General features: G+C 51.6%; 1 protein-coding gene across 13 annotated transcripts in view; it reads left to right on the forward strand.

Annotated features, from left to right (window-relative positions):
* PRKDC (protein kinase, DNA-activated, catalytic subunit) overlaps nt 1–27,321 on the forward strand; it is a 152,519-nt gene that overhangs the window by 88,534 nt on the left and 36,664 nt on the right. For 12 of the 13 annotated variants that reach the window (XR_014236507.1, XM_082364132.1, XM_082364131.1 and 9 more), the window contains 18 exons: nt 936–1,084; nt 2,610–2,744; nt 2,998–3,117; nt 4,975–5,118; nt 6,408–6,559; nt 7,075–7,206; nt 8,164–8,275; nt 10,070–10,194; nt 10,301–10,450; nt 11,296–11,469; nt 11,977–12,075; nt 13,081–13,288; nt 15,115–15,304; nt 16,121–16,375; nt 19,635–19,747; nt 21,385–21,516; nt 23,276–23,455; nt 25,758–25,963. Coding sequence is in view for 12 of the 13 variants with exons in the window: in XM_082364132.1 (XP_082220258.1) it covers nt 936–1,084; nt 2,610–2,744; nt 2,998–3,117; nt 4,975–5,118; nt 6,408–6,559; nt 7,075–7,206; nt 8,164–8,275; nt 10,070–10,194; nt 10,301–10,450; nt 11,296–11,469; nt 11,977–12,075; nt 13,081–13,288; nt 15,115–15,304; nt 16,121–16,375; nt 19,635–19,747; nt 21,385–21,516; nt 23,276–23,455; nt 25,758–25,963 (2,776 nt within the window). In the remaining variant the exon portion in view is untranslated. Of the gene's footprint in view, nt 1–935; nt 1,085–2,609; nt 2,745–2,997; nt 3,118–4,974; nt 5,119–6,407; nt 6,560–7,074; nt 7,207–8,163; nt 8,276–10,054; nt 10,195–10,300; nt 10,451–11,295; nt 11,470–11,976; nt 12,076–13,080; nt 13,289–15,114; nt 15,305–16,120; nt 16,376–19,634; nt 19,748–21,384; nt 21,517–23,275; nt 23,456–25,757; nt 25,964–27,321 lie in introns of all 13 variants that reach the window. The other variant, XM_082364137.1, reaches the window with a different exon arrangement.

The following is a 27,321-nucleotide window of genomic DNA, read 5'->3' on the forward strand; positions in this document are numbered from 1 at the left end:
TTGGTATTTGTTATATGAATAGACAATACTTTAAATACCCCAACGTTGGAACTGAATTTGAAAATTTTTATTTTCAAGTGGCAAATGGAATTGTACTTTGAAAGAAATGCAGTTAGTTAAACTTTAACAGCACAGAAACATCTCAAGGTGGCCAGAGGGGGCTCAGATGTGGTACGCTTTTTTAACAAAAGCAAGATTGGCCTGCATTTATTTGCTTATTTTCGGATTATGTTTGTGTGTTATTTAGATACTTTCAGAACCCTGTGTGACAATACAGCCCCATCCTGCCACTCCTCTCCTCCAAACCTCCCATCGGCTCCCACCTCCCCGCTATACCCCTGTTTGCTCCCTGCGCCCCAGGGCGTTTGCTGTGATGTTCCCCCAGGCGGACTAATCTCGGCCCCGGAGGCCAGCATGGCCCCTTCCTCTGAAGGAAGTTCTGCTAGCCTCCCTGTTTAGAATCAACCCTCTCTCCTTCCACACGCTCCTGGTTTCAATTTTTTGCTTAATTATCTTCATAGCTTTTTTTTCTTCTTCTTGATTTGAGGATAAAATTTGGACCAGTTTTCTGAGTTCCTTAAATACTTTGAATTAGCTGTTTTCCAGTGGCATCTCTTGCAGCGTTTATGTTAGGCTGTATGGGCAGAGTGTACATCATCAGAATTTTCAGTGCAAGAAGTTCTGTTAGCATCACATCCAAAAATTGGATCTAGTTCAACTTCACGCCTTTGTTTGCGACAAAGAGTAACTGCTCAGTGGGGACAGAGTGCGAGGAGGTCCCCCCAGGCCCTTTTTGCTTTGTGGACCCGGGTGGTGAGTGAGAACCACGGGTTTGATGAACGCCTTTGGTGCAGGTATCCGGGTATCACTTGAGCGTAGAGAAACCCATTTCTTACTAGTTTGAGTAAATGCAGTTCCTTCTCTTTTTGCTTCAGGTGGCCCGTGTTATATGTCTTCCTTGTCATATCTGGCAGACAGTAGCCTGAGTGAGGAAATGAGTCAGTTCGACTTCTGCACTGGAGTTCAGAGCTACTCGTATGGCTCCCAAGACCCTCAGTCCACCGCCGGCCGTTTCTGGAGACGGGTGATTACCGAATGCTGTTGTCTGGGAGGGAAAGGGAGCCTCGGGGCGGCGGGGCCCCAGCCTCTCGTCCTGGGGTGCAGCGTCTGACCCCGCCGGCACGCAGGGCGGGTTCACGTTAGCCGGGCTCCTCCCGCGGTCAGGTCAGTGTTTGCATCAGAGCCGCGGGAGGGTGAGGCCCTCCCGAGAGAGCTGACCGCGCTGGCTGACTGTTGTCCCCGCCCCGGGGAGGGGTGTGTGCCGTCAGCGTCCCCGGCCTGAGCGGAAACTCCTCCCTGAAGGGCGGGCTCTGGCGACGGGCAGGGGGTGCACTGGGTCTGACAGCTGCTTTGAGAGGTTGAGCTCAGTCTCTCTTCTGGGGTCCAGCAGCTCACGGGGTCGTCCACAGCTCACAGAGCCGCTTTCCTGGCACAGCACTCCGTTTCTAGCTTGGGCTGACCTCACGCTGGTCGTTCTTTCAGAGGGAACTCTCCCCCCCGCCCCCCTGCCCTGTCCCAGCTCTGCAGGCGGCCCGAGGCGGTGGCTCTGGCCGCCCGCGTGCTGAGTGGGCCCAGGTACGGCCGCCCGTGGCCACGCGCTCCCTTCCTGCCTCTCCGGGGGCCTTGCTGGGAGCGCCTGTCTCTCTCGTCTCCCGTGACCCTGGTTGTGTGTCGGTTACTGTTCGGTGCCGAGTGAGCCTGCTGTCACCAACCCGTGACACCCCACCTCTCTCTTCTGCCCCAGTTTGTAGACGTTACCCCATCGCCTGGGGCCAAACACCACGGGCACGGCGGTTGTGAGAGGAGTGTGTGTCCAGGGCTGTCCGTCTTGGGAGGTGGCGCTCTGGAGTGGTTGCTGCCACCAGGGCCGACGGAAGGACGGGATTCACTGGGGCCGCCTTTATTGCTCTCTCTGCGCACTCCCCACAAGCCCTTAGAAGCCCAGGCTGACCTGTGCCCAAAGCTGTGCTCTCAGCGTTGCTTAAGCTGTCCTTTCCTGGAAGCGATCTGTGCTAGGAGCCACCCAGATCAGCTGTGTGCGTGTGTGAAATACACCACACATGTGTGTAGAACCTCAGTGCAGCATCACACTTAGAAAATGATTATTCCTGCTCTTTTTTCTTAAAAAGGATCAAGAATGTTTTAAAAGTTTTGTTCTATTATTGATTGAAATTTTAGGGCAAATTAAGGAGTTTACAAAGTTTTTCAAAGTACTGAGAAAAATAGGTAAAAATTTATTCTATAATTCTACTTCAGTAGCTCTACTTTCTACATAAAGTGGCAACTAAGAATGACGCAGGCTGCGGCTCTCAAGATGTAGAGGGTCTGGGCCCGCCGGGACGCACACGTCTGAACTTTGTCTGAAGCGGCTGGTGTCTGCAGTGACACCCTGACCTGAGCGCGACCCTGGAGGAGAGCCGTGCGGCTGGGGGCGAGGGGATGGGATACTTCTCGAGGAGACGTGAGGTCCCCTGTGTGTGAGCCATTTGACCCGGAGACGCCGAGCGCTCTCCTCTGGGCCGCCATCTCACCGGCCTCTCCCTCCCCAGGAACGTCCAGACCCCGAGGTCCCAGGCGACGTGCTGGAGCTGGAGATGGACGAGCTAAATCGGCACGAGTGCATGGCCCCCATGGCGGCGCTGGTCCGGCACATGCAGAGGCTGCAGGCTGCTCGGCCAGGAGAGGTGCCTGGGCTGGGCCGGGGCTGCGGTGTGGGTTCACAGGCGCGCTGATCTTCCCGGTCTCGCTCACCGCCACTCGCCCCCGTCACGCTGAGAGCGAGCAGTTCACATCAAAGACTAAACCGGATTCCATCTCAGACACATGTGATGTCTTGTCACTCGTCTCCTGCCCTGTCATTGTTGTCTCGTAGTGTCAAAATATGAAGCTGTTTTGTTCCGCTTCTTTACTGAAGTAATTTTGAGTGTATTATTTCAGGGTTCAGTGCCAAGAAGTCTTCCTCCATGGATGAAATTTCTTCACGACAAACTAGGAAATCCATCAGTATCATTAAATATCCGTCTCTTCTTAGCCAAGCTTGTTATTAATACAGAGGAAGTAAGTAATTTATGATTCCTTTAAAAATTCTTTGCAATTACATGCATCTACTTAAAAAAAAAACCCACAGTGAAGAAAGATGTACAGGGTCAGAGCGTGGCGTTATTCTCTGAATCAGTTCGCCGACTTGTGTTATTTGTGCAGCATCGTTCTTCTGTCATTTTCTTGTAAAACACGTAAATTAACTTCTTTAGAGTTAGAAGTGACCTGTGTTAGGAAGTATACGTGTTGGCAGTTTTCTTACGGCTGCCAGCCTTCCTGGTTTACGGCAGCAAAGAAAGTGGGGAAAGGTTCCTTCGTTGCTGTGTTTATCCGTTGGAGAGGGGGCTGGGCAAAGGCAGAGGGAGCCTCTGAAGGGGGCTGGGAGGAGGGCCCTCCCAGGCAGCAGACGGCAGGCCCCTCAAGGCCCTCGAGCGGAGAAGAGGCCTGGCCTGGGACTGCAGCAGGGCCCCTTCCTCGGCGTCACACTTGATTTCTAGCTGCTGGGGCTCAGACAACAGAAACCACGACCCTGTTTGCGCTGGAGCCAGAAGCCCGAGGCCAGGGTGTCGGCTGGGTGGTTCCTGCTGAAGATGTGACTGGGCCTCTCCCAGCTGCTGTGGGCCGCGGGCATTTGTTGGCCTGTGGATGGTCTTCTCTCTCAGTGTACACACCTGTCTCGTGTAAAAATTTCCCTTTTAACAAGGACACTGTTACTCAGGGTTAAGGCCCACCCTAATGACTTTCTTTTTAACTCGACGCTCTTCCAAGACCCCGTTTCTAAATAGGGTCACATGTACAGGTACAGGGAGTTAGGAGGACCTCAGCATCCTTCTGGGGCTCACAGTTCAGCCCACGATACTTGGGGTTCACACCTGATTTCCCGCTGGTGTTGCTGTGGGTGCTGACTTGATGGCTGGCAGACGGGAGCTGGTGTCTGGTGTCTGGTTCGATAAGGGGGCTGCTGAGCTGTGCGCACACGTGTGGCATGAGGTGCCTCTGGAATCACTGCAGGTGGCCCTGCGGCGTCGCACACGCCCAGAGCTCGGGAGCGGCGGGGGCCCATTGTGCTGTGGAGCGAAAGATGAGAACTTGTGTCTACAGCTGTTTTTAAGACTTGAGCCTTGAATTTATCCTCTTCTTACAGTTTAATAATATAGTAAAGAAGTTTATGTTTAAAATTTATAAATACACCAGTAGACATACGTGGAGAGTGTAAACTTTTTTTTAACCTATGGGGTACATGATCAAAAAAGATTTGTGACCACACAGATTTAAGCTGTGAGAGTAGATGAGAAAACATTTGGAAAAAGAAGGTGGCAGAGGGGAAGAAGGTTGATAGTCTGAGTTACATTTCAGTCTGCAGTTTCTGAAATAGATTAAATGGAATTTAGTGTTTGGAGATGCTTTGGATTTCAGAGATCTTGGGCATGTTTCGTCTGTAGTAGAATGACTTCTACAGCATGGGAAGAAATGAAAAAGCAATTAGCCTCATGCACCTAATTTTTATATTCTCCTTTTTAATTTACCCTGTGCATTTGCATCCGGTAAAAGTAGACTCCTCCAGGGCTGCATGTTGCTCAGATGGGGAGAGCTTGGTGTAGAATGCCTTCGTTTTTATTTCTCCGAGCGTAGGTGTGGCAGAAGGGTTTTAAGCAAAGAGCAGATCAGTCAGAACCCGTTTCCTTTGCGCTGTGGTTTCAGGGCCCGTGAGGAAAGACTTCAGCTGAGAATCTAATCGAATTATGCAGCGTAGTTGTTGGCATTCACATCTGTTTTGAATTTAGCTCGAGTCGTAACATAGAATGGTGTTCCTGAACTCACATCTTGGTTACTCAGGGCATTCCTGTGACATGTGACCTTTGAACTCTCGCCTAGGTCTTCCGGCCTCACGCGAAGCACTGGATCGGCCCCCTGCTGCAGCTGGTGGTCTCCGAAAACAGCGTTGGGGGCGGGATCCACTACATGGTGGTGGAGATCGTGGCCACGGTTCTCTCGTGGACGGGAGTAGCGACTCCTGTGGTGAGAGCAGATGCGTCTTTGGCGCCCGCTCCCTGAGCAGCCCTGGGCGTGGTCCCGGCCCCTGTCCGTCCTCAGTGTTTCCAGCCGGGATCGTGCCCGTCTGTGCTGCTGCTCTCCCGGGCGGCCTCGTTTGACTGCCTCAGTTCTGTCTTGTTGGGTCTGCTTTCCTTAATTCCTCCAGCCTTGCTTTTAGTTTTAAGCTATCAGGTGTTTGTGCTGTTTTGCTTACTGCTTTAACTTGCTAGGAGCTTGGAAACTGATCACTGGTTAATTAAAAGTACGTGTAAAATAAACGTCTGTAGACCCTGAGCGTGAGGTTCTGAAAACGTCTCCTCTGACTGAGGTCATGAGCCTCTGGCATTCGTCTTGCCAGCCTCCCTACTCCCAGAGTGTGACGGTGGCCTGTGATGGCTGAGATTGCTAAGGAAGTGCCCCTGGAGAAGGGCACCGGCCAGTCCTGACGCAGGGTGGGTCTGTGTGCTGGAGCTCTGCCCGCTGGCTTAAAGATGTCAGCACTAATAGTGTCCAGAGTTCTCGTGGAAAGATGTCCTGGGACGGCCCTTATTCAACGTAATATGTGTCCACGGAGCTGTCCCACGTGTTTGTGTCGGGATGTGCCCGTCCCGTTTTGCAGCAAACCAAGTCTAACTGAGGAGCCGTTGGAAGAGCTTGGTTCAGATGTCAGGCGTTCAGCTGGGCTAGGAGAGTGAGCTGCCAGGCGTCAGGGTAACTGATTAGAGCAACAGCCAAGGTGAACGTCACAGTGAACCTTTCACCACGCGTTGCAGTAGTCTGAGCAAGAGGCTGAAACCAGAGGAAGCGCGTCTTCCCTGCCCCCGACACCCATTCCGTGTACCCCACGGAACAGCCTCCCGGTCGAGGGTCAGGGGGCCGGCACAGACGTGGGTGTCACCTCACGGTAGAGCGAGCCCCAACGGAAAGGCTCCAGCAGTTTGGTGCAACCCTGGGGTTGGGAGGAACGCAGTGGGGGGGGGGGGCGTCTTCAGGGTCCCCTCCCTCCCCGTAGGGAGGTCCCAGCAGAGGCCCTGGGGAGGGTCCGAGGGTCTGGCGGGGGCAGGGGTGCTGCAGGGCCCCGGTGGCCTCTCCGCCCGCTGGGTGGAGGCCCGCTAGGTGAAGCCTTCGTGTTGCAGCTGCACAGGTGGCTTTTAACCCGGAGGCAGACTCCCCGTTGAATGCCCACTTTCTTTTATAAATGGACTTTCGGGTCAAAAAATGCTTTCCCAGAGTGCAGTGCTACGTATTTACATAGAATTTCTATACCTTTTTAGGGGGTCCCCAAAGATGAAGTGTTAGCAAATCGATTGCTTCATTTTCTAATGAAACACGCTTTTCATCAAAAAAGAGCTGTGTTTCGACATAACCTTGAAATTATAAAGACGCTTGTTGAGTGCTGGAAGGATTGTTTATCCATCCCTTACAGGTATAAATTTACTAGATTTTGCAGTGTCGTTTAAAGATCTTTTACACCTAGCACGTTGTGCGCGATGATTACAGTGAAAATTACTTGAACGGGTAGAAGGAGGAATGTGCCCCGTGGTGGAATGTACTGGTAAGGTGGACTGTTGCCACTAATGAATGCAGGCTCCGCGTTCCTTGCTAGAAGCACCTCTGGGCGGCCATCGTCTGCAGGTGTGGGGTTTGCCCTGCCCTTCACTGCCCCCCCCAGGGGTGGTTCCTGCCGGGCACAACCTGGGGCAAACTAAAACTGCCAAAAGGTTTTACTATCAACCGAGGGGGGATTAGGACCAGTAATCAGATTGTAAGAAAGGTAGCAGTGCCTGTGTTGCAAAGGCAGAGTAACCTGGGTGTGAACAAAGAGGGCGGGAAAAGGAGAAGTATTTCTTACCCTGAAAATTAGCCATAGAAAGTTTTGTGTTTGTCTTCCGGCTTCTTATGTATGACAAGTTACACTGTTCCTTTATGCTCTCGTTTCAGGTTATTGTTTGAAAAGTTTTCCAGCAAAGATCCTAATTCTAAAGACAATTCCATAGGAATTCAGTTATTAGGCATTGTAATGGCCAATGACTTACCTCCATACGACCCAAAATGCGGCATAGAAAGCGTGAAGTAAGTGTCGTGTTTTCGCGTTGTTTCTTGTTTTGGTTGAAGTGTACCTGAATCGGACTGGAGACTGGAATATGGTTTAATTTTGATAAATTTAAGGACTAGGACCCATGTTAAAAGTATTTCGAAGAAATATGTTAGTGGAGTGAATGAGGGAAGTGAGTTTTTAAAAATTATTGTAGTTTTTTCACGTAGTTTTGGCAGACAAGGTGTTAGCTATTTTTGTTATTTTCTAAAGTGACATTTTCACCCTTTATTCCTGAAAGCAGCATGAGCTCTGGAGAGCAGTCACTTCAGGGTCATGACCATGAAGCAGGTGGCCGGGCCCTGCTGCCCTTCGCTGTGTCTCTGCCACAGCTGCAGCCTCCGGCTCCTCATCACCCGGGGGGGTCCACGCGGAGGGGCTTTAGCAGGACAGTGCTGACTTCACAGAGAGGAGCTGGGGCCCACGCAGAGCCGGCTGCTTGGTCAAGTTCACGCCTGCCGACGTTTCCCGTCTCTTTGGAAGCTCTTGCTATCTCGTTGGTCCTCCAGGGTCAGCCTCTGTGGCACCGGGGGCGCCGGGCGCCTGGTGTCACGGCTGCACGTGCGGCCCAACACAGGGTCAACGGGAAGTGGTTAACTTTTGGACAAGTGACTTCTCTGAGCTCACGTCCTGCTGTCATGAGGCTGGGAGCATCCCCCCCACCCCCGAGTCTCTGCATGTCCTTCTCCTGTGGTATAGACGCCTTTAACGGGGTCAGATCTCAGGTCGCAGCTGATTTCACTGCAGGCCCTGCGGGCCGAGCCTCCACAGCTGTGTCAGAGGTTCTGCGTGTCTGCACCTGGAGCCGCACAGGTGGTCTGGGCCCTGCTCAGGTGCCATTCATCTCTGGGCCTGGGGAGTAAAGTCGTGATACGCTTCTGTCAGACAATGGGATGGGTGGTTTTATGCTTATTTACTTTCTACATTTGTCGTAGGTACTTCCAACCTTTGGTCAATAACATGTCCTTTGTCAAATATAAAGAGGTGTATGCGGCAGCAGCAGAAGTTCTGGGACTTATTCTTCGATATCTAACCGGGAGAGAAAAGGTGAGTGTGCTGTGTGCTTTATATAAATACTTCTGTTTCAGCTTTGACTTGACGTGGCCCTTGTTACTTGTAGCCCCTACACTAGGAAACCAAAGTGGGCATTCTGGAGTTATTACTATTTTACTCTCTTTCCTACTATATACAGTGCTCAGTTTTTTAAAAAGATGTGATTTTTTTTTTTTCCAGACTCTTGGAAACTTGGCAAACATGTAAAGGTGGTAACTTTCTTTTTATTGTAAAAATCAGGATATGAGTATGTAAGCAGCTTTCACTCCTCTGAACTTGGCCTCAGGAGTCCCTTTTGGAGAAACTGTCCTGGTAGAGCCTTGCTGTGGTTCAGGCGAAGTAAACGGGTAGAGCCCTCCGCTTGTACTTTTGGACGTGATGTAGCTGTTGGATAGGAGAGGGCTTCCCAGGGAAGGGCTCTCCACCTCTGCCCTGCCCACTCTGCACGACTGTGAGAAGGGCCTGGTCGCGTCTCTAAGCACGGCACGCGTTCTCCATAAGTTATCACTAAGACGTGCGTGGAACCGCGTGGGCCGTGTGTGGAGATGGCGGGCTGTGACTTCCTACCGTGAGGCTGTCCCCCGTGGCTTAGCTTGCCGGGGCCTGCAGAGCTGGTCCCCCCCGTGACAAGACGCCGGGTGGCCGCCTGCCCAGGACGGCACGCCGGACCAGTCCTCGCCCTTGTCACTGCTTGCAGGACACTCTCTGCCCTCTCCTGCGCTGCCGTGTCTTCTCCCCCAGCCTCACGGCTTGAGAGCTGCCTGGGCGTGGGCCCCACGTTCCTTCTCCAGTCCCCTCCCCTCCTGCAAGGAGCCAGGGGGTCCTGAGGGGCACCAAGGCCGCCCACAGTATACTGGACCCCTGCCCATTTCACCAGTAAGGCATTTATTTGGATTTAGAACATTTAGCAAAATTAAATTAAGCTAAGAAGAAATAGAGACCCCGCCCCCCCCCCCCCCAAGAAAATCAAACTTCACTTATAATTTGTTTTCGGGACTACTAGCTATTTTTGTAAAATAAAAACGTATTCAAATTCACAATCTTGTAACGATACGATTCTAATGTCCTTTAGTGGTGGGTTTCAATTTACATAATACGCTTATTTTTCACCGTGGGTGGAGCGCATTACGGCACAGCCCAGGCTTCATCTCTCTTGACTTAAATTTCAACTTAATGGGAATGATAAACCCTCTTGTTCTGCGTAGTTCTTTTCTGAATATAAAATGGCATTGATTTAGTGTAGAGCTTTGGAAAGCAGAGTGGAACACAGAAGTAGGGGTCACTCGTGTTCTGACCACTGACCAGCCTGGCCCCTGGACCGTGGGCTCCGGTCCCGATCACCCCTCGTGCTCCCTCGTTGTCCCGTGCCGTCAGGGTCCCGTGTTCTGTGGCTGGGCACTTGCTCCCTGGTGGGCACAGGCTCTGGGGGAGCGGCCCGGCCCGGCCCGGCCCGGCCGCCGGGGACCTGTGGCAGGGGAAGGCAGGTGCAGGGGGATGGGCAGGGCGCATGCAGATCGAGTTCTCTAAAGCTGGTTTGACCAGAGGCGTGAACACTAAGCACCGTTGAGCCGCTGGTTTTCGTTCAGCTTCTCAAGTGACTTGCTGGCAGCGTTCTGGTGTCAGAAGGAAGTATAATCTTGATCGTCCTGACGCCTGGGGTGTGGCCACAGCCCCCAAGCCTCTGGAGGAGCCCAGTGCTCAGAGACCCCCGGGGCCTCCACCTTGTGACGCTGTTCTTAACCGAAGTTCCCGCCTGGTGTGTATTTGAGACAAAGCTTAATCTTCCAGACGCTGGAGGAGTCTGTGTGCGAACTGGTGGTAAAGCAGTTGCAGCGGCATCAGCACGCGGCGGAGGACAAATTTATCGTGTGCTTGAACAGAGCCGCCAAGAACTTCCCTCCTCTTGCCGACAGGTGGGGGTCGGCGCCGCCTCCCTGCTCCTGCCGGGGGGGGGGGGTGGATGGGGGCGGTGGTGGGGGTCGGCGCCACCTCTGCTCACCGGCCTTGCCCGCTGCCTAGGTTCATGAGCTCTGTGCTTCTTCTGCTGCCGCGGGCCCACGGCGTGATGAAGACACTCTGCCTGGAGGTGGTGCTGTGTCGTGCAGACGAGAGGGCGGATCTGTACCTGCAGTTAGAGAGCAGGGGTTTCGCGCAGCTCATGAGGCACAGGTGAGTGGGTCCTCGGATGCAGCTGGCTCGTAAAACGTCCCTTTGCTCAGCTGTTCCCTCCACTCAAGGCGCTTTTAGGTTGTCGCGAAGTGAGTGTGTGTTCCCTCTGCGTCTGCGTCTTTTCTCGTCTTGCCTGTGAGCACGTTTTTACACAGTGATGAACTGTGTCGTTGTGTCCTGATTTTCTCCGTTCAGTGCTTACTAAGTATCTGCTGTGTAGAGAGCATTCAGCTGGCGCTTATTTAAGGAGGAAGACACACGAGGAAGCAGGTGTGCACCCGGTCCGGACCGAGGCTGCGCTTAACCCCCTGCTTGACGTGCCAGTGCCTGACTAGCACTTGAAGTCATTTTTTAAAGTCGTAACATCCTTTCTGTTTAGCTTATTTTGTTTGACATTGCCAGGTTTTTAAAAATGAACTTTTTATTTTGGAATAATTTTATTTTTACGGAAAAGGTAAAAGATAGTACGTAGGATTCCCACACACCTTTCACCCAGGTTCCCCATCTTACATAATCACGGTGAGTTTGTCAAAACCAAGAAGTTAACATTAGTACATTTCTGTTAACAAGACTGGACTTTATTTGGATTCACCAGTTTCCTCACTGACGTCCTTTTTCTATTCTAGGATCCAGGCAAGATACCACGTTGTTAATTTACTTTTAATAATCTAGCCCGCGATAATTATTTTCAAGAATGTAATTTTTATATAAGTGTAGTATTACCTATAATATCATATTTTGAAATACAGAACAGCACAAAAAAGAAAAAGGTACCTGTCATATCTGAAAGTCTAGTAATAACAACTGTCGAATTTGTGTGTTTTTAAAACTCCCTCTTACCGTAGAGACGACGAGAGACAGAAAGTGTGTTTGGACATAATTTACAAGCTGATGGCAAGACTGAAGCCCGTGGAGCTCCGGGGACTCCTGAGCCCTGTGGCGGAGTTCCTGTCTCACCCCTCCGCTCTGTGCCGGGAGCAGATGTACAACATCCTCATGTGGGTTCACGACAACTACCGGTGAGCTCTGCTCTGACGGTTTACGGCGCTGTTTTCGGGGGACCGTTTGGGTGCCTGTAGCAGTCTGGAACGATTAAGATGAATGATAAAGCATTTAAAAATATGTCATTAATAATTGAAACAAGTTTAGTGTATTGAAATATATCCTTACCTTAATTGATTTTGTGTTACCTGTGGGAAATATTCAGAGCGTGGTATTATGGGTTGAGTTGGAAGTGTAACTTGTTTCCCTAGTTATCCCTTTACAGTCTGACAAGATTAAGGAAAGGGGCTGCTGGGATGTTTCCTCCTTCGGGGCTGCGACCACGCCACTCCTCGTGGGGCCTCTGCGGCCCTGTTCCCCCAGCCGCACCGAGGGCCCGCGTCAGGGGGCAGGCGCCGGAGGGCGGGTGGAAGTTCGCGGGAAGAGGCAGGTTTTGTTACTTCAGTTCTGGACGGTGCTCTTGGGGTTGAACAAAAGCAACAGAAGGAGCATTAATGGGTTTGTCATTTTGTTACTTTTCTCAGCGATCCAGAGAGTCAGGCAGATGATGACTCCCAGGAAGTATTCAAGTTGGCGAAAGACGTGTTGATCCAAGGATTGACCGACGAGAATCCCGGCCTTCAGTATGTGCCCCCTCCTGCAACAGCTGGGCTGGGCGGGCACACTCAGGGGGTCTCTTTCTTGGCCAGTGTGGGGTCTTTCAGAGGCGTTGGAAGCACATTTGCAGTATCAGCGTTTTCTCTGCCTCCTGCTTCCATAATGTGTAATAAAAATGTATTTCAAATCACATTAAGACCTAAAAATCCTGACACGTTACTTTAACATAAAACCCTTGAAAAAGTGGCGTGGGTTCACACTCTCTCTGCTGTGCCGTGATGTACAGCATTTCAAGATGAGAAATCTGTAATAAAAAGTGGGTTATTGTTTCCCGTTTAACCCAGAGTGAGATCTCACTATATGTGTCAGTGTCGGATGACATGTTTGAAACCTTGGAAATTGGAGGATGCTACAGTGTAATCGCACATGGAGAGAGAAGGACAGTTGTTCTCCCCGAGGGCTAATTACATTGCATTGCATTGCATAAGGAGCAGTGTAGACTTTCTCGTACGAGTCTGTGTATCAATTAACTTTTAACTGTCCTGGAAGTTTTAATTCATTAAGCTTTTAAAAATTGTATTTGGATTTCTTAAACATTCACAAATTATAAAGCCTAATCCGGTTTTTAACCAGAATAGTTTGAATATTTTATATTCATATTATGTTTTGAATATTTTATGGCACTAACTTTTGGAGTGAATTGTCTTATTAGCAAGGCAACGAAGGACTATATATGTAATTTCTTTCAATGTTTTCTCAGTTTCAAAATATCTAATGTTGTATTCTCATCTTTGAAAACTTCCCAGGTAAGAGAGATGAGAATAACATCACCTAGTTTCTCACCTCTTGCTAAATATGCTAACATTTTGGAATATTTCTCCCCTTCAGCGCATACATTGTAAGTCAGCTTACCCTTTTGACACAGCTTTGCGTATGGTTGTCCTGTGTTGAGCTCTGGGCGGGGGAGGAGATGCCTTCCCTGCCGGGCACACGTACAGGCCTCCTTCTCTTCTTTCCTCTCTGCCCTTCAGATTAATGATTCGGAACTTCTGGAGCCACGAAACTAGGTTGCCGTCAAACACCTTGGACCGCTTGCTGGCCCTAAATTCCTTATATTCTCCTAAGATAGAAGTGCACTTCTTAAGTTTAGCGACAGATTTTCTGCTTGAAATGACCAGCATGAGCCCCGACTTCCGCAGTCCCGTGTTTGAGCACCCTCTGTCGGAGTGTGAGTTTCAGGTGAGCTCTCACCCCTGTGATCTGAGCTTTCCCTGCCTGTTGCTCAGCAGACATTGTCCACTAGTGTTAAACGCCGTTCTTTTTTCTTTAATTGAGGTATAAATGACGTATGGCATTGGATTAGTTTCAGGTGTACAAGGTAATGATTCGGTATTCGTACATATTACAAAGTCGTCACCGCAATAAATCCAGTTAACATCCGTCACCTCCCAGTTACACGTTTTCTTCTTGTGGTGAGAACTTGCAAGCTCTGCTCTCTCAGCAGCTTTCAGATACGCAGCACAGTGTGTTGTTAACAGTAGTCACCATGTGTGCATTGCACCCCAGGACTGACTTCTTTTATAACTGGAGGTTTGTATCTTTTGACCCCCTTCACCCATTTCTCCCACCCCCTACCCCTCGCCACCACCAGTCTGTTCTCTGTTTCTGTAAGCTTGGTTTATTTTTTGTTCCAGATTCTACATATGAATAAGACCATACAGTATTTGTCTTTCTCTCTGACTTATTTCATGTAGTCTTCAAGGTCCATCCATGTTGTTGGCAAATGGCAGGATGTCATTCTTTTTCAGGGCTGAGCAGTATTCCATTGTGTGTGTGCGTGTGTGCGTGTGTACGTACACCACATCTTCTTTATCCATTCATCTGTCGATGGACCCTTAGGTTGTTCCCATGTCTAGGCTATTGTAAATAGTGCTGCTATGAACATTAGGGTGCCTTTATCTTTTTTTTTTTTTTTCCACTGCATTGGGTCTTCGTTGCTGCGCGCGGGCTTTCTCTAGTTGTGGCGAGAGGGGGCTACTCTTCGTTGCGGTGCACGGGCTTCTCGTTGCGGTGGTTTCTCTTGTTGCGGAGCACGGGCTCTAGGCCCGCAGGCTTCAGTAGTTGTGGCGCGCGGGCTCAGTAGCTGTGGCTCGCGGGCTTAGTTGCTCCGTGGCATGTGGGATCTTCCAGGACCAGGGCTCGAACCCATGTCCCGTGCATTGGCAAGCGGATTCTTAACCACTGCGCCACCAGGGAAGTCCCAGGGTGCCTGTATCTTTTTAAATTAGTGTTTTCGTTCTCTTTGGATAAATACGCAGGCGTGGAATTGCTGGATCGTATGGTAGTTGTATTGTTAGTTTCCTGAGGAACCTCCGCACTGCTTTCCACAGTGGCTGCACCAGCTTACAGCCCCAGCAGAGGTGCACAGGGCTCCCTTCTGATGACAGACATCCTGACAGGTGCGAGGTGATGTCTCGCTGCGGTTTGGTTGGCGTCTCCCTGACGACCAGGGTGCTGGCTTCCTGATTTTATGTGGAACCCACGCACGTTCTTCCTGCGACGCCCGCCTGTGCGCCACCCTGCACGCGGCGCGCCCTCGTCCCTTCAGCCGCCACGGAGCTGTTCCTCTCTCCCCTCCCGCCGCCCCCGTAGATGCCCGTTGGCGCCTCGGCCGGCAGCCCCGGCGGCGATTTGCACGTTGACTCAGAGCTCCTGGAGCAGAGCCCGCCCTGCCACCCCCGTGTGCCCAGCGCCTGGCGGTCTGGGCGCCGGGTGGGGGCGGGGTGCTCAGCGGAGCCGAGGCGTTTCCCGAGGTGGGAGTGAGCCTCTGGGTGCTGAAGGCTGAGGAGTGGAGAAGGGTCTTTCCCTCCCCAGTACTGATGGGTTTGTTTAGTTGGCAGATAACTGTTCTGTTAAAACTCAGTTTGAAAAGATGCTATAGCTACTTCCCACAGAGACACATGAAGTTATAGTACGCATGTGCTGATGGGACTATTAGATTTTAAATAAAACACGTGAGTGCTGCCGAGAAGGGCCCCTGCTTCATCTGAACCTCTCATGTGCAGGAGTATTCTATTGATCCCGACTGGCGCTGTCGGAGCGCGGTCCTCACGCCGATGTTCCTGGAGACCCAGGCCTCCCAGAGCGCGCTCCAGACCCGGACGCAGGATGGGCCCCTCTCGGCTCGGCGGGCGCTGGCTGGGCAGGTCCGGGCCACCCAGCAGCAGCTCGACTTCACACCCACACAGAGTGCAGGTGACGCGTCCGCCGCGGGGCGCCGGCTGTCGGGGCAGCAGGGCCCCCCCAGGAGACGTGAAGGAGGAGGGGGGCTGAGTTCCTGGAGGGCGGACTCGGGGGGTGGGCGGGGGCAGGAGTCCTGTGGGGACAGTCCTGGGGGTGGAGGTGGGGACGGCCGCTCAGCCAGCAGGCATGCTGGGCCCTTAGAAGCGTGGAGTCCGATGGGTGTCCTGTGTCCACCACGGCAAAGAAAGGGAAGAAAAGGGTTATTTCTGATTGGAGAAAGCAGGAAAAGTCTTAGTACGTGTATGTTTTGGTTTCGTTTAGTGCATCACGTTTAAAACCCCTTATTACCTCAGAAGCAAAGCAGAGCTAAACCAAATTCATCTACTGTGTTTGTAGTTCATTAAACTTTTCTTTCTCAAATGAGTCAGCTGTTCCCTTTGATCAGCAAAGTACAAGCTGTAGAGTGAAATCCCCAAGTCGTTTTATGTAAATACTTCAGTGTTTTTCCTGTATGTGATTTCTTCACATTCGATTGGTTCTAGAAATAGGAGTGATTTGGACAGTTAGTGTGGAACTTTTATGACACTGATGCTAGAAATCGTGGACCTTAGTACCTCGTCGCAGGCACAAAGTGTCGTTCTTAGGAGCAGGTGACGTGTCTCCCGCTTCTCACGTTGAGGACGCGGGAGTCCGCCGCCCGGGTCTTCCCGCGGGGGCCTGGCCGGCTCCCGTCCCGGTCGCTGCTGCCAGGCGGCGGCCCCTGCTCTCCAGCGGCGTGTCCCCGGCGTGTCCCCGCTGCCCTGACGCGCCTGTCACGCCTGTTTGCAGGGGGAAGAGGCTCCTTCCACTGGCTGACGGGGGGCAGCATCGACCCGCTGGGGGACGGCTCGGCCCCCGCCACTGAGTCCTCGTCCTCGTCCTCGTCCTCGTCCTCGTCCTCGTCCTCGTCCTCGTCCTCGTCCTTGCTGTTTGCCCACAAGAGGCCTGAGGGGTTGCGCGGGGCAGCCCCGAAGTCAGTGGGACCCGACTTCGGGAAGAAAAGGCTGGGCCTCCCAGGGGACGAGGTGGATAACGGAGCGAAAGGTAGGCGGTCGCCGAGGTGTGTTGCAACGCCCGCCTCCGTGCACCTGTGGCCGTCCCGGCGCCTGCCTGGAGCCCAGCACGGTGGGAGCACGGTTCGGGGTCCAGAAAGCGGTTGAGTAAAGTGGGCTCAGCCCCGTCACTCAGTGACTTTCTGGAAGTTTAGGGGTCACTAGAGGAGGTCGGATGGGGAGGCTGAGCCTCCGAGGGTTGAGGTCCGGGTGGGGTGGAGACGGGTCAGACCAGGCCTGGGCGGCGGGGAGTGAGGACACAGACGGCCAGCTCAGGGCCGGGGTTGGGCAGGTAAGGAGGCTGGCAGGGTGGGGCGGGGGCTCAGGTGGGGAGCCAGCAGACAGGCCAGCCGCCCCCAGACTCGCGGGAAGCGACGGCGTCCGCCGTCGGCCAGGTCTCTGGTGCGGCTTCCGCAGCTCCGGTCGGCGTTTTTATTGCCCCTTTCCTTTGGGTCTCAGTCACTCTCTCTGGCTCTGCGTCCCCGGGCCTCGCCCACCCCGCACCCACTTGTGGGAAGCGCCTGCCCTAACGCTGGGCTCACCCACGTGCCTGAGCAGTTCACGCCTGAGCTTGGGTCACGTGGGCCTGTTTTCCTTTCTTGTGCAATCATTTTTCCTGGGCGTTAATGGCTATTTTCTTTCTTTTTTATTTTTATTGAAGTGTAGTTGATTTACAGTGTTGCACCAATCTCTGCTGTACGGCACAGTGACTCGGTTACACACACAGAGATGTTCTTTTTTTATATTCTTTTCCATCATGGTCTATCACAGGGTATTGAGTGTATGACTATTTTCTTTTTTTTTTTTTACTTCTACCAACTTTATTTGCCAGGTGTCAGCCATTCAGGTTTCTAGACCAACAGACTTCTTTTTATATTTATATTTTTATAATTATGAAATATTTCAGATATAGACAAAATAAAAATAATATATTTGACATCCGTATACCCACAACCAGGCTTTACCAAATTTAACTTTTGCCACAATTATTTCAGTTAAAAAAAACCCCTAAACAACAACTCTCCCAAATTGTATTTCACTCCGCTCCATAACCTTCCCAGAGGTAATCTTATATCCTGAATTTTGTGTAGATCATCTCCACAGGTAATTTATGTACTTTTATTCATAGCTTATATTCATAAAAATAGTAAGGCATTGCTGTGCATGTTTTATAAAATATTATAAAATGTTTTTATTTTCTACATGCACACTTTTTGTTCAATATTGTTTATCCATATTGATACACATAGCACAAGTTTATTTTAAATCATTTCATAGGACTCAGTAGAATGAATATACAAGAGGCTATCTGTCAATATTCTGTTAATAGACATTTAGAGTTTTTTATTTTTCTTTTCTTTTTTTCCCCTTTCCTTTTTTTTTCCTTTTTCTTTTCTTTTTTTTTCTTTTTTTCTTTTAGCTCATTATTTCAAACAAAGTTACAGGAGCAGCTTCTTGTGCACATGACTATTTTCTTTAGATGTTTGGCTTTCTACATATTTGTCCCCTAGTTTCCTCTGAGTTGCACAGCTGTTGTCTGTGTGAAATCTCCCTTGAGCCTCCAAGTGCCGCATCCAGGCTGCTGGCCCCAGACTGTCCTTCCTCGATCTGGTCCTCCTTTCTGGGGGGCACCTCCCCGGAGACCTTCCAGGGTAGGGGTCAGCGCGGCGGCTCTTGTGACGCGATACTCGTCCCTGCTCTGCAGGCACTGGTGCTTGTGGGGACAGAGCTCTGGACTCTGAGGAGCCTGCTGTGGCCTCGTCATGGTCCTTTGTGAGGACAGGGTCTTTACTCTGGGGATGCTCTCAGGATCTTCTCTTTAGAACCAGTTTTAGGAAACGTCACAAAAGGGTCCTTAGGTGCAGGTCTGTTTTAGTCCATTTTCCTGGGCTTGAGGAAGGCCCTTTCAGGCTGCTAACTCCTGTTTTCTGGTTCTGGAATATTTTTGCTTGGGTGATTTTGTTTGTTTGTTTTGTTTTTGTTTTTCATTGCTCTAGACATTTTATTTTATTTATTTTTTAAAAAATTTATTGAAGTATAGTTGATTTACAACGTTGCGTTAATTTCTACTGTACAGCAAAGTGATTCAGTTATGCATATATATGTATATACGTTCTTTTTCATGTTCTTTTCCGTTAGGAAGAGGGTTCCCTCCTCTCCCATGGATGATTTTGTTGATGATTTCCAAGTGTCGGTTTTCTCTTTTTGGGATTCTGTTTGGCTATCAGACCTAATGGATTATCCTTCTAATTTTCTGTTTTTACCCTTTTTTAAAAATATATTTATTTCATTTATTTATTTATTTTTAAATTTTGGCCGCATCGGGTCTTAGTTGTGGCACGTGGGACGTTGAGGCACGTGGGATCTCTTGTTGAGGCGCGTGGGCTTAGTTGCCCCGCGGCACGTGGAATCTTAGTTCCCCGACCAGGGGTCGAACCCATGTCCCCTGCCTTGGAAGGTGGATTCTTTACCACTGGACCACCAGGGAAGTCCCTGTTTTTACCCTTTTTGTTCTCTGTTCTGGGACATGTCTTTAACCTTATCTTGTAACCTGTGCTTTCAAGTGATGACACCCTGTTTTTAGTTTCCATGAGCCTTTTTGGTCTCTGAACATCCCATCGGTCCACTGCTGCAACATCTACTCTGCTCTTTGTGATAAATGATCATTTTTTGAATCTCTTTCCTAGACGATCTGCTTTCAGCTTTTGCTGTTTTGCTATAGTTTGGTTCTGTTTTTCCTATTTGAAGCTTTCCTCAAGCGACTGGTGACTTTCAGCTTTTTACTGTGTTCCAGCCAGGGCGATAAACAGCGTCTGGAGTGGTAGCTGCATGTTGGGTGTGTGCTGACTGGCCTCCACCATGGCGCGGAAGCCCCCCTTGTGTGCTGGTTGGTCCCCTAGAGGCCAGATCTCCACCTTCCTGCCTGCAGGCCCAGGGGTTCCAGGAGTCCTCACGGCCCCCGGGGTTTCTGCCCCAGCCTCGCGTCCCCGAGCCCCCTCTGCTGTACTCGGGTGCTGTCTGGCCTCTGCCGGTTCTCTCCGCACGGCTCTCGGCCTGCACCGAGGTGGCACGACTTTCTGTTCGCCAGCTTCCCGAAGTGGTCAGCGGTTTCCTGTGTGGGCTTTGTTTTGAGAACAAAACTAAGGGGAGGTAAAAGATGGAGCTAAGAGACAGCCTCGCTTTTGTGTCAGGGATTCTGGGGAGGAGGACAAAGTCGGCCACGAATAACCAGCCTGTTTTCTGTTCTTCAGGTCCAGACAGTCGGGCAGAAATACTGCGATTACGCAGACGGTTTCTAAAGGACCGAGAAAAACTGAGTTTGATTTATGCCAGGAAAGGTGTTGCTGAGCAAAAGCGAGAGAAGGTTTGTATCTGTTTCTAGCATTTGATCAGAAGTAGCTGTTTTCTGTCAGAGGACGTGGGCCCAGGACACAGGCTCCCTGTCGGTCTAGAGGTCTAGAGCCCGACTGTGGCGGCAGCCCGCTGGGGGTCCCCTGAGCTGCTCCGGTCCGCCCTCCCCTCGGGGGCTGCTCTCTCTGGACAGACGGGCTTTCTCCACGTGGTGGAGGTGGGACCGCCCGTCCCCCTGGGGTCCCGCCTCCCAGCTTCAGCCTCTCTGGACGCCGAGGCCGGAGCCCTGACCCAGCTCGGGACCAGCAAGCTGCTGGGAGCAGGGGGTGCACTGCTGGCGGTGCCACGGGGGTGGGTGAGGAGGACGGCCGGCGCTGAGCTGCCTGCTGCAGCCACATGTGTGGCCCGAACCGGCGGCTGGACGTTCCTCCAAATGTGGACGTGACGGGAGAGTGTGTGTAGCCCTGGCTCCGGTGTGAGATACAGATCAGTACGGATGACCAGCTGTTACAGGGCCAGATTGTGAGTGAAAACCCTGTCTTGTTCTAACTCAGCTTAAACCCTCAACCTCTTAACTGCCAAATTTGAGCGTGAGGTGGTCGAATGGTTCCCCTGGATCTCCTGTGGAAAGAAAACGTGCTTTTTGTCTCCCTCTCGTCCCTGTAACTATGACAACCAGTACAACTAATGCAGCACTTCAGGCCTCTCGCCAGCCCCATTCCACTGGAGGCGTTTGAGCTGCGAGCCCCGAGTTCAGCCTGAATCCTGCCTGGGCTTCGTGGGGAGCCAGGAGCGGGCTTGGGGGCAGAGGCACCGGGCTGATCCCCGAGGGTCTCAGGGAGAGGGCGGGCGTTGGGCACGCTCGCCAGCTGGGGGCGCCGGGGGCGTGTCACCTGAGTGCTTGCTGGCAGAGCTGTGGTCCGGTGCGTACAGCGGACAGAAGGCAGGGGCAGCGCCGGAAACTAACCAGGAGGTGGGCACGCTGGGAGCCTGTTAAAGAGGCCGGGTGGGGGCTCCGCAGAGGCGGTCCCCGCGGAGGGAGCGGCTGCAGGGCTGCGTTCCCGGCAGCGGCGCACGGGCCCCGCGTGGAGAGAGCAGGGCCGGCGGGGGGTGGGGGGGGGCTCATCGCGAGGTTTGTCCTAAGAGCAACAGAACGGAAACGCAGCCTCTCGTTTGTTTATGGCTTTAAAAAGTTTTAAATCAAGTTCTCTGATCTCAGAGAAACTCAGATTTCTCTGTAATCAATATTTAAATAATCTTCGCTGCTCATCTGACAGTGATTTTTGTTGTGGATTTTTCATTTGCCAGACTGGTAAAGCGTAGTGACTAAACCGTCTTGGTTAGAAATTGTCATTGATTCACTTTTTTTTTGAAAGAGTTTTCTGATGAGGACCATTTTTAAAGTCTTTATTGAATTCGTTACAATATTGCTTCTGTTTTATGTTTTGGTTTTTTGGCCACGAGGCATGTGGGACCAGGGATCGAACCCGCACCCCCTGCATTGGAAGGCAAAGTCTTAACCGCTGGACCGCCAGGGAAGTCCCTGATTCACTTTTCTGTTAGCGGTGGGCGCTGACAGTTTCATAGCTCACACGCTACTGGTATTCTTAACTGAGAATTCTAATCCTCCTCCATTGCTAACGACCCTAGGAGATGAAGAGTGAGTTAAAAATGAAGCACGAGGCCCACGTCGTCCTGTACAGAAGTTACCGTCGCGGAGACCTTCCCGACATCCAGATCCCGCACAGCGGCCTGGTCGCCCCCTTGCAGGCTGTGGCCCAGGTCGGTGCCGGAACCCGCCTCGTGCTCGCAGGGCTGCCTCTGTGCGGGGCAGAGGTGCTGATTTGTCCCACATGGTGGGCTCAGTGAAGGGCCTTGTCCTGAGTCGTGGCTCTGCCGCTGCCTGGCTCCGGGAGACCCTGACACAGGGTCCCATCGAGACACTTTGCTCTGGGCCCAGTGTCTCTGTGCGCCAGTCACACACTGAGTCTGTTTTTCTCACCAGTAATGTCAGTGGGAATGAAACAATGTATAAGTTGCTAAGTCACTTAAATCATCGATTATACAAAATCCTCTTTTGGGGGAGGATCAAGAGAGTGTCAGTGGGACCAGTATCCTTCTCTGGTAATTCTCTTACTAGCCGAGGACTGGGAATATTTTTCTCAGTCATTAGGGGATAAGTGTATTGGGAGTGAATGAAGTTTTCTCGCTGAATCCTCTGACAAAAACAGGATATTTATCCCTTGAAAGTCTGATTAAGGTTTCTTTGATATTAATTGAAGTAATGTTTAAAATCGAAGGGTATCATATATATCGTGTAATATATGATTATGCTAGGTACTGAAACATGATGCCTTATATTTTACTGGACTTAAGTGGCAGTACTAATGTTGATTATAGTAATAGATTCTGTGTAGCCCATTACTGCTTGGTAAGATTTTTATTTAATGTAAATAATTATAGAGTGACAGGAATTTGCAAAAATAGCCCAAGTCCCCTGTCCCCTCCCCCAGCTTCCCTCCGTGGGGACGGCTCACGTCACCGGAGCACCTGAGTGAGCCCCCAGTGTGCTGACCAGGTCGCAGACGCGCGAGTCCCACCACTTCCCCCGCGGCACTGTTGTGTGTGTGTGTGAGATTCTGGGCCGCTTGTCCCACCTGCAGATTCACGTGTAGAGGAAGGAATTTGTACACAAGAGTCAGTGGGTGTAGACGTGGAAGCCCCCTGACAGACTAAGTGGACCCCACGTAGCAGAGTGAGAGGCCCACCTGGCAGTAACCGTCTCCGTGGAGTGTAACGACGGGCGATATTTATTTTCTTCTTGTTTCCTGATGCGTATTTTCTAAAATTTTATATAAGAACCGTTATGACTTTTTATAAGACAAATACATTACCTAAAATAAAGTAATGAACAACATAAAGAAAAATCAAATTATACTTTTTATTCAGACACAGCTTTTATCAAACAAAATAATTTAAAATTTTTATTTTTTCTTGCTTTCGTGCCTTCATTTTAAAAATGTAGACGCTGCCTGCCGGGAGCTGTTCTCAGCACTGGGGTCTGTGCCCGGGGACAGCGGGAGGGACGGGCTGTGTCCGTCAGCCTGGCCACTCACCATGCGGGACGGAGGCGGCTCCTGCTGGCGCCAAGGGATTAAATGGCCACGGTGACGGGGCTCTGGCCTGTCATCTAAGCTCAGGGCCATTTTCCAATGTCTCCAGGCTGCTGTCAGTCCCCAGGGACAGCCCTGTGTCCCCCTGGCCTGGGGCAGGGACCCGCAGGCCCAGACTCACGCAGGACTTGAGCCAGCTTCTGAGTCTGTATCTCTGGGTCCGGGATCCGTGCCATCGTGCCTCTTATAAGACATGTGTCAAACAGATGCGTTGGGTTAAGTTCCGAGTCCTCCCCGTCGACGGCTGCGGCTGTCGGCGTGGAGTTGGGACGTGCGGTGGCCGCGTGGGCAGCGGTTTGTGTGTTCGGGCTCGGCTCCGGTGCTGTGGGTGAGTCACCCGGGCTGTCCTCCTCCGGAATGTCCTACAGAGGGATCCGCTCATCGCGAAGCAGCTCTTCAGCAGCCTGTGCTCCGGGATCCTCAAGGAGCTGGACAAGCACAGGACCGCGTCTGAGAGGCGTGGCGCCACCCAGAAGCTGCTGCAGGACTTCACTCACTTGCTCAGCACCACCGTCCTCTTCTTCCCGCCCTTCGTGTCCTGCATCCAGGTGAGGCCGCGCGCGCACCGTCTCCCGCCCTTCACGCGGCGGCGAAATCTAGCGACTCCCGTGGCTTCTCAGTTGAAACGAGGGTTTTAACAGAGCAGATGTCCTGTGACGGGGCCGCTTCTTCCCAGACGGTTAGACACAATTTATTTGTATTAAAAAAAAAATCTTACATATGACGGAATAATGAAATCAAACTTGATGTAAAATTGTTCAGGTCTTGAACCCGCCAGTCCCCTCGGTGCTCTGCCTAAAGCTGCGCGTCGAGCGGCACCCAGCCCTCCTGCCGGCCTCTCGGGACGTGGATGCAACCCGTGCCTGGCTGTGGGCAGGGGACGGAGGCAGAGGCGGGCTCGGGTCAGGCGGTAAACAGGCAGAGGTGGAAGGGCACGAGGGCCGAGGGATGCAGAGGCCTGGGGCGGTGCAGGCGGAGGAGAGGCAGGTCGGCCGGCCGCCTCTCGGCCGGGGGGGGGGCTGTGCGCCATCACGGGCACTGCGAGGCCGCCCTCAGAGAAGGCTTCGAAGGCTGTGCTCTTCGAGCAGAGAACTAGTGTAGACGTGCTTTTGTAAGCACTGAACACACTTACTAGAAGATTACTCTTTCGTGTAAGAAATGTTTTCTTTGCCATTCAAACCATGGATCGTTACAAAAGTCCCTAATAGAAAATCCTTTGGATTCATCTCAGTATTTTTGTAACTAGTTTCCTCCCTGGAGTAATTTAAAAATTACATTCTTTAGTGTTGTTTATCAGTAGCTTTGGTTTGCACACTGATTGGGTAATAATTCCTGGAGATGAAGTACTTAGTATTCTTACTTTGTACTTTTTTGATGTAGCGTGAAGCTGTTAATACAGTTTCTTTTTATATACTCTATTTTTATTGGTTCATAATTTACAAGTAGAATTCCTCCATTGATTTTCTCCTGGTGATGCCAAAGACAAGGCTTGAGAAATTATATTGAATCAGCCAGTATTTCAAAATAAGTTTCTCTTTACATTGTATCCCAAAGTGATTTTTTTTTTTAAAGATTTAATTTTATTTATTTTTGGCTGCGTTGGGTCTTCATTGCTGCGCGCGGGCTTTCTCTAGTTGCGGCGAGTGGGGAGCTACTCTTGGTTGAGGTGTGCGGGCTTCTCATTGCGGTGGCTTCTCTTGTTGCGGAGCACGGGCTCTAGGTGCGCGGGCTTCAGTAGTTGTGACGCGTGGGCTCAGTAGTTGTGGCGTGCAGGCTTCTCATTGCAGTGACTTCTCTTGTTGCAGAGCACAGACTGTAGGCGTGCAAGCTTCAGTAGTTGCAGCACGCAGGCCCTAGAGCACACAGGCTTCAGTAGTTGCGGCTCACAGGCTCTAGAGCACAGGCTCAGTAGTTGTGGCACACGGGCTTAGTTGCTCCGCGGCATGTGGGATCTTCTCGGACCAGGGCTCGAACCCGTGTCCCCTGCATTGGCAGGCGGATTTTTAACCACTGCGCCACCAGGGAAGTCCTGCTATGTTGTGAATGGAAATAGAATTTTATTTGGATTTTCTTTCCTGTACCACTAGTTCCTGCTAAGATTGACAAGCATTTTTGTTTGCTTGCTTTGGAGAATCTGTGTTCTTCCAAGACCCCTGGCGTTGAGTGCAAGTTGGCTCGGTGGTAGCTGGTCAGTCTCAGTGAGGGTTCCGGGCCCAGCAGCTTGGCGGGGCGGGGGGTGGGGGTGCCCTTCCGGATGTCCGTGCAGACGCGGGTCTTCTCTTGTCATGAGATGCTGTCCTACTAGTCATACTGTTCTCTATGTTGGTTTGGGGCTCATTTTTCGTTATTTTTGCGTATACAGAACTCTCAAATTGAGAGTTACAAAGTAAAGGTCAACATGATAATTCCCGAAGCCCTCCATTCCGTGTTGCTGAGCACCTGAGCCCCCGGGTGGGGAGACGTGGGGAGGCTGCCGGGTAGGAGGGGCGAGCGCACCTACTCTGCGGTGACTGGCTGTGAGGTCTTTGTGTCTCAGATGCTCTCCTCGTCTCCTCGCTACACGTTCCGGGAAACTGTGGTTGTGGTCTGGACATAGAGCAAGTGTGTAAAACCCTCACTGTCCACTAGTGGTTTTGTTGCTTTAAATTAATCCTGGATTGGAAGTGTACAGTAAGAAGAGATCATTTCCTCCTCTGAGCAAGTGGGGGGAAGCTTAACAGAACCACACAGAGGAGCTTGTGGTTTCACGACCGCGAACGTCAGACCGTTGTGCTCAGCAGAGCGGGGTGCTCGCTGGCAGAGGTGTCTGGGGAGCCGGGGGCTAGCGGGCCGCCGTGTCTGTCTTCGCAGGAGGTCAGCTGCCGACACGCCGACCTGCTGAGCCTGGACCCGGCCGTGGTCAGCAGCGCCGGCCTGGCGGGCCTGCAGCAGCCGGGGGCCATCCACCTGCTGGAGGAAGCGCTGTTGCACCTGCTGCCCCAGGAGCCGCCCGCCAAGCGCGCCCGGGGCAGGCCCGGCCTCCCCCCCGCCGTCGGCATATGGATGGAGCTCGCCAGGTAAGCCCGGGCCCTGACCCCGCTGGGGCCGAGGCCGAGGCCGATACATCTGGTACAGTTACTTTGTTTACTTGGGAAAAACAAATTCTGTTTCGGTCACGTGAGGCTTTATCATAAGAAAGCCGGTGCCTAATTCTGAGGATGCTGGATTCGGGTGAAATTTGACTTGCGCTTCTTTTCTGTAACACTGGTTTTTAGATCTTCGGGTTCTGGGCGTAAGAGTGGAAGTGAGAGTGGGGGTTCTTGCCTTGCCGCTGTTGTGTGGTCGCTCCTGTCTCTCTGAACTGAGCGCCGTGGTGGGTAGCGAGGCGCTGCGTCGGGTGCCGAGAGCGGCAGAGCGCGGGTTAGACCCCGCCGGCGGCGCGGGCGGCACCCTGGGCGGGAGGAAGGGCCTCTGCGGGGGCTGCTTCTGCCTGCGGGCGTCCTTACCCTCTTGTGTCTGGCGTGGCCATGGGCAGTAGTGACGCCTTGTGCGCTTGGGAGTTTCAGGGGGCAGAGTCTCGGGTCTTGGGTGTTGTCTGGATAAATAAAGCACACAGCTTTTAAGGGCCTAAACTTTTAAACATTTTTTTTTCTAGCTTTATTAATGCTTCCTCACACTTTTTATATTATGTTTGTACATTCCTTTCAAACAGAATTTTTAAAAATATTTATTTATTTTTAATTGTTCATTTGGCTGTGCCGGGTCTTTGTTGTGGTGTGCGGGATCTTTAGTTGTGGCATGCGAACTCTTAGTTGCGGCATGCAGGTGGGATCTAGTTCCCGGACCAGGGATCGAACCCAGGCCCCGTGCGTTGGGAGTGCGGGGTCTTTGCCACTGGACCACCAGGGAAGTCCCACGTCATTGTTTTGACCACGGTACAGCGTATGTGGTCCAGGGACCGGGGGCCAGTGTAGGGTGGACCTGAGGCTGGTGTGTTTTCTGAATTCCTGGAAAATGCTTGTAGCTTCGTCTCCTCTTGGACTCCTGGGCTGTGGACTATTTTCCCACCTCCCTACCTCTGCCTCTGATTTGTTACCTTTAACTCCCCATGAGCAGGGCAGTAAGAGAGCTATAGCTATTAGATTTTTTTGGTCTAAATTTGGAGTCAGTGGGCTCTGAAAGAGAACCCGTGGGGCCTTTTTGATGTAATAAACACATGAAATTTCATACCCAGGGAAGCACCAAATTCAGGAAGACCAGGAGGGAAGTGGTCCTCAGCTTGGTGGTCAGGCGACTACAGGGTTAGGAAGAGAGGACATTTGATTTGTGTGGAGACTCAAAAGGTGGGAAAAAGTCTCTAGGGAGAAGGGAACGAACTTAGTGAACACTTGAGACTGCCTTAAAGGGGGAGCTTGGCTGACAGACCAGCAGGTTT

Source organism: Balaenoptera borealis, assembly GCF_965194805.1.
Source record: "Balaenoptera borealis genome assembly, chromosome: 17".
Taxonomy (NCBI): domain Eukaryota; kingdom Metazoa; phylum Chordata; class Mammalia; order Artiodactyla; family Balaenopteridae; genus Balaenoptera; species Balaenoptera borealis.